The 9,567-nt window shown below is 30.0% G+C and overlaps 1 protein-coding gene and 1 long non-coding RNA gene across 4 annotated transcripts in view; one reads left to right on the plus strand and one right to left on the minus strand.

Moving 5' to 3' along the window:
* LOC109540307 (adenylate cyclase type 6) overlaps positions 1 to 9,567 on the plus strand; it is a 232,004-nt gene that overhangs the window by 77,643 nt on the left and 144,794 nt on the right. For both annotated transcript variants that reach the window (XM_048665026.1, XM_048665025.1), the window contains exon 3: positions 6,145 to 6,223. In XM_048665026.1, coding sequence (XP_048520983.1) covers positions 6,218 to 6,223 — 6 coding nt within the window. In that variant the 5' untranslated portion in view covers positions 6,145 to 6,217. The remainder of the gene's footprint in view (positions 1 to 6,144; positions 6,224 to 9,567) is intronic.
* LOC125503896 overlaps positions 1 to 9,567 on the minus strand; it is a 309,807-nt gene that overhangs the window by 76,624 nt on the left and 223,616 nt on the right. The gene's annotated exons all lie outside the window — the stretch shown is intronic.

The following is a 9,567-nucleotide window of genomic DNA, read 5'->3' on the forward strand; positions in this document are numbered from 1 at the left end:
TCTTATTGCGAAATAGGAGCACTATTTATCAATCTGTAATAAAAGACGTGAGGAAATGATGTCTTTTTTAAAGACAAAAATTTTTGAGGCGAAATGCCCAAAAAGGAGTTTGTAAAAAATATTATCTTCTAGAAAACACATATTACATTGTTAACAGAGTACACACCTTCTAAGGCTAAAACTTTTTTAATTTGGTTTAACCGAGAAATGCAACAACAAAAAATTACTCTGCTGACAGTGATGATGCAAGAATGGTCAATCAGTCCGGTTGTACCAAATAACCGTCCACGTATCCAACATTTTTATTTGAAGGAAAACTGTCTGAAATTTTACGAATAGCTTCACAAGAAGGATAGTCAGTCCTGTAGGTATATAAGATAAAATATTCTAGATGTAGTGGTTGTAAATGGTTGACATACTCAGCCACTATAATAAAAATTCAGATTAAATACTCATTAATATTTACATTCTGTTGTATTTATTAATATGAATAGAAAAACGCCTTTAGTTAAACACACACAAAAAGAGGAAAAAACGTATTTGCCCCAAAGCAAAAGTTTATTTAATTATTCTTCAGCCCATATCCATATGTGATGACGGCTTTAACCTCGGAAATATTTAATCAAAAAATTAGCTTTTGTATATGTACATTTTGTTCTTTTTATCCAGTATTACATATTTTTTATCAGTTGTGTGATAAAACCGACCGAACATTTATCCAAGGTATAGCTGAAAAACAATTTTATGTATTATTTCATTGACTCAAAGTTTAATTATTTTTTAACATGTCTACAGCTACGCCGCAATACGATGTTGGTACAAATCATCTAGACGAATATCAATAAACTATTTAGGAATTTTTAATTAAATTAAATTCTACATCTCTGCTTCACAACATATCGAGAATTTTATCATGTACATTGCAAATATTATTTCAGAGTGCTATTTTTAATTTTCGTCAATAAATCACTTGATTATTTTCAGATTATTTGATAATTGCAACATTCCACCTATCGGAATCATATTTATTAGTTCGAGTTATTTATTGAACCTGTATCAACTGATACAGGTTATTTTTCTAAACGTAATTCATTATCGGAAAAAAGTGTACCTATACATACTTGAATTTAAAATTGTTTCCATATATTTTTTTACGACAAACAAAAAGAACGAGAACAAAAAAGTCTTTATAGCAATACACATTATTTGTGAATTAAAAAAGCGTTAAGAAACAACATAATTGGCTTTATTCGCTCTCGTAAATCGAGAGAAATGGCTATGGTTTTTGGATATTTCCAAATTTGTTGTCATTGACTGTTCTGTTTAATGATAAACCTGCAATAAAACCATATCCTGCTTTAATCACGAATTTTTAAGACCTTTCCATGTTTGATGACATTTCCAGACAGCCTTGCAAAAATAAATCATTGTTTATTGTTCCCTGGTTTTTGTTTGTGTTTTAAAAGATTTATTAAAAGTGCAGTAAGTAACTTTCCTGTTTATTCAAAAAACAAGTATCTTTAAAACCAAAAAAAATGTTGATGTACGCTCGGGTTTTATTAATCTGTTACAAGACTTTAATTTATTTGATTCACTATTGCACTTTTCAGATTATGCCAGATCAATGAAATTCTACAAAGTAGGTACTCATCAACTTTGTTATCAGTTGTTTTTAGTTTAATGGCTTCTAAATATGCCCTTGTGTCTCATCTCTCAGTGAGATGTGCTTTTTGTCCATGGTCCAAACACAAATTTCTAATATTTCAGTGACTTCAGCGATTAATAGGCCTTATAAAAATTAATGTAAATCACGGTACAGTTGGATCGGCTTGCTTTGTGCCACATTTTATGGAGATTAAGATTTTTCGTTTCTATTTTTTACCATGTTTGCATTACTTTTCTTTTAATTAAGTTTTGTTTTTTAATCAAATATTCTCAGCCTACGTTTGTATGTGACTAGAGATATAAAAAAATAAACTTTTTTATCATGCATAAACAAAAGTTTATGCATGATGAAACTGAATTTTTGYTTAKGGWCTAATTWGACCCCAGAATACMATTCTGRGYTCTGGAAAAGACGATACTAGTTAAGGGTTAAATAMATTTTATGAAAATAATTTTCCAATTTAATCGCAACAKACTCTAAAAACAAKTTTTTTTTCACTTCCCAATATAATATTTTTAATGTACTACAAGTATTTTTTTAGTATAAGCCAAATACATTTAAAATTGCGTTATAGGCATTTTTGGAAGAGGAATATCACACACAAACAAGCAAACACCGTTATTATATGTCGCGGATCACTGGTTGAAAATTACTTAACGTATTTGTTCTATTGCGTGTTTTGTTTCTATATCATATTTACTCGCTTTTTTGTCTGTATTGTGGCTTTTAGTTTCTTTTTCACTTCGTCCACTTGTGCTTTACTATTTTAATTTGATATTAGATTGTCCATTGGAAGTGTCATATTTAGCAGAGAATCAGTGATTTCATTTTTTTCTCAGCGATGCTAGCAGACTAATTGTTTATGTTTTTCTACGTCTACAAAATTGTTTTCTCTTACAGATATTTTACTACAGTTTTCTTTGAAATATCCTGTTTTGGATGGATGGCACATAGATTTTCAGCACTAWATTTAACTACAACTGGCTGATCAAGAGAGAACTCAWATACTCATATAAACTCATATAAAGTGTATTTATTAAATTACACAGAAYCTAATTGAATATAATTTTATGTATGATAATTCGAAATATTTTTTTTWATCAGATTTGGGGAACRACAATTTTTTTAGAACCACAAATGAAAACAATGTTTTAATTTTTTTAAATTAAATAAAAAAACTTATTTTTTTTATTAATATTTACTTAATATACATATACTTTTTTCATAAAGAAAAACACGTTTCATACAGTTGAGTACAACCCAACTTCCAATCCAATCAATTGGATATGCTTTTTGCAATTCCGTAATTCATTTAATTTTAAAAATATTCTTTGCGATTAAGAATCATTGGAACAAATTAATTCGTGCAAATTCGCACAATTTCTTAATTAAATAGTGTGGAAAATAATAATGAACTCGCAACAAGAACAAGAATAAAGCGCTTTGAGTGTCAATTAAATTTAGAACGAGACGTGAAAGTCGTTGGGCAGGCAAGTTAAATTTTTCCCGTGGGCATAAAGAAGAATATGTACATATTAAATGTTCTATGTGTTTAAACTCTTCTAAACACTAACCTGTTTTAGCATTTTCTTTCATTACATTTTGTTGGGTTCTTAAACACATTTAGGACCAAAACATCTATTTTATATTGTCTTCTAACATTTATTAATCACTCTGTATGTGTGGTTCAAGCAAGATCTGATGTTAGAAAATTGTATCAGCCAGCTAACACATAACTATATTCATACCTGTGCTAATTTCACATAGTTGTTCATGCAAGAAACGGACGTAATTTAAAATAAATTCTGAAATAATCTTATTGCGTCTTTTACTAAAATATGTGTTAACGACCTGCTAACACGGTAAGAATCTTCACGAATGTTTCTAAACGATAAAAAGTAAAACACACCTACTTTTCAACGTTGCACGTATGTGATGAAAATACTCTAGCTCTGATTTAGATAACTTCATTCAAACAGTCACGAGTAGAGTTAATACACAATTATCCGCAAAAAAACATGAAACAAAATTAACCCATAGGAGAAATTTTGAAGTAAAATAATAAATGCATTGACTATCACGCAATATATAGAAAACATTTTTAAATTATAATTAATTCCGAACGTATAAACTAATCTATGCCTGCTAGAAAAGCGTTCAGGGACATTTTACTTTAAACATGAATACACTTTTTAAGCCTGCCATGTCTTGAAATTTAGTTTGCAGGGCATGTAAAACCCTTAATTATAGTCCTAACTAACGCGAATGTTCAATTAAACTTTTCATCTAGCAAAATTCGTTGATGTTTTCAAAGACCTGAACCTTTGAACAAACCTTTGATCTCATGTTCTATAGAAGTATACACATACCTAAGACTTCAATTAGCTTTGAGTAAATACTGTACCCCTACAAATTTAATGATGTTTTTTAATTCTAACTTACACGGAATGAATGTTCGTCAAGCTCAAGCTGGTATTTTTTTTCTGCAATTGGAGACTAGTTCGCATTAAATTTTTGCTGGTTTGTCTACTCTTTTTGAATTTATCGGTGTTTTTTGATTTTTTATTTATTTAAAAAGCACATTTAAGTTGCTCTAGTGCCGCGAGTTAAAGTCCTGTTTCTTTGTTCTGTTCCAGTTTACATGCATGTATGTATTCCAAACGGTTTGACGCGTCTGCGTTTTGTTATGTTAAGTATTAAAAAGCTGGGCTCAAAAAGAAATATCGTAGTATAGAAACATGGCCTTGGCCAATATGCAATAATTACGTTTCGACCTTATCCAAAGTTGATATTTTCTTGGCAGTCACAAAATCCAATCTGAGCCTAAATTTAATCAAAAATTAAACGAAACATATTTTCCGCTTTATACACGACTCAGCCCACAAAGCTCTAATACAATTTTACCGCTTTTCGAGTTATCTTAAGGGAAATTGTTTTTGTCGTAATCTTCGAGGCGTCTCACGGAGGAACCCTGAATATCTGTCACTTTATTTTCCGTTCAGTTCCATTTAATGTTTCATCTTTTTGAATTTATAATTGAATATTCCAAACCTCGTAACTTTTCCGAGATGCTTCATCTGACAACTTTTCTGACGCTTATAAAGTGTAAGCTGCCAACGTTTTTTCCAATATCGTACTTGAAAATAAATTATTTATTTTTTAAATAACGGAGGTAACTCAACTTTCGTATGAAATGTAAATCCTATACAATATTTTCAGATAAATTGTATATTTGGTGTTATTTAATTTGGGTATATATGGGTATTATCATTCAAATGTGGTAGTGAATGAGTTTTTAATTAAATTTTCATTTTTATGTTCAATAAATGTTCAAATGTGTTAATTTACTTTTTGAGATAACAATATTAATTTCTCCGACAGAAATTCCAGTTCTTATGTCTTGTGAAGCTCTACTTATTGTTGTTAAGAAGCCCATTTTGATATAGAGGTTTGTTAGTACGAATTTATTTTTTTTCTAGCGTGTCACCTTCCACTTGTAGAATCCACTTTTTAATGCGTTGCTTTCTGAATTTTGTATATTTAAAGATAATACGCGTTAATGCAGAGCGCAGAATAAATAAAGACTCATGCTAATTAATAAAGTTAAAATGCTTTTAAATGTTCAATCGTTCATCACTTTTTGTGTGAATATTAGTCTTCGTTTTTGAGAAGAAATCAGATTCTATAACTATGCTTACCTGGTCAATTTGTTATTCTGTATTACACTAGAAAACACCTTTGTTTTTACTGATTATTTAAATGTTTGTTAAAATTAAATATTAAATGTCTCGATTTTGTTGGAGTTAATTTAATTTAGAATATTTTTTTACCGTTCAATGAAATCAAAGTAAATTTAGCGCATTGATAAGTACGCATAACAAATTATTACTTTACAGAGTAATGTAGTCTTCCAAACAAGGTAATACAATGGAAAAGTACTAATTACAAATGCATTTATGGTTAGGGTTTTTCCTATGAAAATTTGTTTTTTGTGCTATTGCACTTTGAATTAGTATTTTATTACAAATTTGCCTGCGTTTTTAAAATCAAGTTGAAATGGCGTTAATATATAAAGATCATTTTCGTTAATTCTGTTGCAATATACTAATGTGCGTAATTATGGTAATTTTACAAATTTTTGTGCATGTTCGCTGTACAACAGTCTAAAAGAGCTGTTTGTGTTTTCTTAGGTGAAAATATTAATTTTATTATGTCTCGTCTAATTAAAATCTACTGTTATGAGAAAGAATGAATGAAGGAATGTAAGAAAAAATATGAACTTTAATTATATTACTTAATTTTCTACTATTAAACTAAGTCAATGTGAACATAGAACAACAGTTATCCAATTAAATTAAGTGTTCAAAATACCGTTTTCTGCAAAACGTCTGTAAAATACATTTCCAAATGGCATTTTCATATTTGCTAAGTATGAGTTTGAAGTATTTTAAAACATTTAGAAGTAATTTTTGTTTCAGATTTAGTTAGCAGAATTATGACTCAGAAACTGTAATCAAGAACGTATCAAAACCATCAGAAGACATTTCAGCTATGATGGTAAGTCATCCAAAAACATTGTTCTATCTTAATAGTGCAGAAAAAGTCTTATGTGAACCTTTTTTTTGGTTCGGCTATTTATCAAGAAACATTAAAACGCAAATTTGCAATTTACTAACCAGCGAAGAGAACTGTAATAATCTTAATGCTATAGTGCTCTACAATTTACAAATGCAACTTGAATGCTTTTGGAAAATCTCATGCATAATTTCTTGTTTGTTTCCACATGGTCAGTGAGTTCAACACAATATACACATTTAAATTTTTTTGCAAAATCTATATTTTGGGTATTATTTGTCTTTCCGACACTGACCCATTTACAATAAAGATTAAGCTGCATGAAAGCAATTCACATACTCTAGAAGATAGAACTGGATAAAAGTCGGCATTTCTAATCATTCCAATTTATATAATTATCCAACGGGAAAAAAGTTATTTGCGCCTGAGACTGTATTATTTTCTGTAGTTTCCCAGCGTCTCTACATTGAAAACGAAGGCTGTTGACCGACTCTCTTAAGATCCCTTTCAGCGAAAAGTCAGCATTTTCGAAATCGGTGTTGTTGCTGACATTCGTATCTCTAATATCCATTAAATTAATCCATTATTTCATGAAAATAACATATAACATAGCTTGCGATAAAACCCCCCCAAGCTGGAATACAATTTACAAGGTTTACTGATTAATCCTGCGGTGTCATAACAGATAAATAGAACGGGTTTCCAAACTCCTAAATCATTTTTGGAACGGTTTCGTTTACGCGTCGATTTCTTTTACTTGCTTACTGGAAAATTACGTTGATGCCACAAACAAAATCAATTTTATTGCGCTTTTATACCAGTCATTATTTTTAATAGGAACGAAAGGGAAAGTTTGAGATTGAAGGATTGTGTGAATCATTAAAAATATACATTTTATTGTTGGGCCTCGTTTCCAACTCGGCTTTGTTAAGTTTTATTTGATCAAAAAATGTAATTTTTAATTCATTTATTAATCAATTTATTTCGTTATCTACTTACGTTTGTTTACTAGGTAATAAGACGAAGAGAATCAGTCGATCAGACGTATTTGTTCATTGAAAAAATAAAGAAAATTAAATTAGCCGATTCCAGTAATTTGCTGATTTTATTTGTAATTGTGACCTTTATTTTCATTTAAATTATCTTTGTGCATGTGTGTTTCCATAAAGTTAAATATTTAATGCTTATTTATATTCGAAGAGGACTACATGCGAAGTTCATATCGAGTATATACAATCCGTATAAGTTATTCATATCGACTTCTTTCAACGCCTCGTATGCAAACATCTAACTAACCTGCATAATATGTGGTAAGTTTCGTTTTCAACCAGCTTCGCCAAGAAATCCGTAATTTTTTTAGAAAATTTAAGCAACTGCAGTAGACTAAAGTTATGTTGAAATGCCTAGAAAGTAATTGTTGCATAATTTAAGAGGGTTTTTGAACCATGATCCAACTATCCGTTCCCAGTATCCCAATATTTTCTCAGATTAAGGCAAGCATGGGTTGTTTCTCATCGGAATTTTTGCAGGTTTGGCAATTTATCAGACACTTCGTACCGCTATTATCTAAGTATTAATGCAAATGTGCATTTGATTTATTTGATAGTAAAACCAATATACCAGAGAATATATTTTAATATAAAGAAAAAATATTCCAACTCCGTTCCATATCCGTTCCCAGTATCCCAATATTTTTTAATCGGTTGTTTTTGATCACCCAGAACCTTCCTCTTTAAGCGTTTCAGAGGAATGGCGTGGAGAAATAATCACTGAATTTTCCAAGCATAAATCTGCTGGAGCCAGAAAAAATATTGCACTTTGCTTAAAATTAGCTAGTCATTAAAAAAATTAATTCAATAATTATATTTTTGAGAATAGAGGATTTACTATATATTAAAAATAGCTCCACCGGGAAATATATTTTTACTATCTATTGAAGGAAAGTGATTTTTAACCAAAATCGATCGCTTCTCCTTATCGGTTGAAAAGTTTTCCGCGTCTGCGAAACTTTTCCTTGTAGTCTTGATTCAGACTTCAATATTTTTCCAGAAATTAAATACAACGCCGATAATACGCTGCCTTAGTAATTAGCCCATATAATTCGTAAATCTTTATCTGAAGTCAGATTTTGTATTTATATAAAAAAAGCAACAAGCATTCCTAGAGAAGCGAGAATTATCTAGAAAGCATCACGTGTATGCTTCTGGAATGCACTCAAAGACGTGGAACATTTGTCATTTGAATGAAATAAAGATAAGGCGAACCGAAACGAGGAATAGCGAGAATATGTTAAATACGGCAATACCAGCAATTTCCACCAGTCAAACTACGAATCATTTTAACCTAAAGTGCTTCTGAATAAAGTGAACCAACACTAATCTAATGGTTAAAGTGCACCTTAGATGATGGATCATTTAAACCTTAGTTGTTGCTAGGGCTTAAGCAGAATATTTAAGTCGTATAACCTTAGAAGCTTTGTTCACTTGCTCACAACTTAAATGAAGATGATATTTTTTAAATATATTTATATGATGAAGAAAGTTAAATTTCAAGAATCAAATTGATGACATTTTCTGATTTCATTATCAACATCAACTTATTTTTAAAATAAGTCCCTTAGCCAGTATTTTCTTTATCTTCTATTGCTTCTAATTTTCTGTTTTCACGTTGTCGTAACATTTTTTAAATCAATTTTCGGATCAATCTATAAATAAACGAGATGAGTAATAATTGAAAATTGTTTTTCAAGGTACGAGGACTATTCTTAATGCCTGTGGTGTTGAAATACAAAAACAAACGTTTTTTTGTCCAACTGAAATAATGTGGAACTTTCCTCAATTGTGCATTGTTTCATTTGCCACCCTGTAGAAAGTTTATTTGAAACTTGAAACGGACCGAATTTGTTTCATTTAGTCACAAATAACAACCTGCGGTTGACAAAAAAAGAGTCTAATCAATTTCAAACATTTTTAAAACAATGTAAGTCATAATTTGCCTGCCAGGCCGAACTTTAAAGTTATTTAAGTAATACAATTATAAACTCTACAAGAACTTCAGTATTTTGCATTTGGACTTGATGGTTTCGAGCAAGTTGTCCTAAATTTATAGTTTACTCAACTCATTTGCGATTGAACAAACGCTGCAACATAAATATACGGTGATTTTTATACAAACTGCTTGTTGGGTATTTATTTTTATTTTTATTATTACAAATCAAAATAAATTCCTAGGCAGTCATTTATTGTCTATTTATCAATTAAAATACGTTTCGGTGTTTTCCACCATCATCAGTTTCTATGTGTAGCGTTGTTGCTACTTTAAGCCTT

The sequence above is a fragment of the Dendroctonus ponderosae genome, unplaced genomic scaffold (assembly GCF_020466585.1).
Source record: "Dendroctonus ponderosae isolate FM_Combo_2020 unplaced genomic scaffold, Dpon_F_20191213v2 Dpon_F_20191213_3, whole genome shotgun sequence".
Classification (NCBI taxonomy): Eukaryota; Metazoa; Arthropoda; class Insecta; order Coleoptera; family Curculionidae; genus Dendroctonus; species Dendroctonus ponderosae.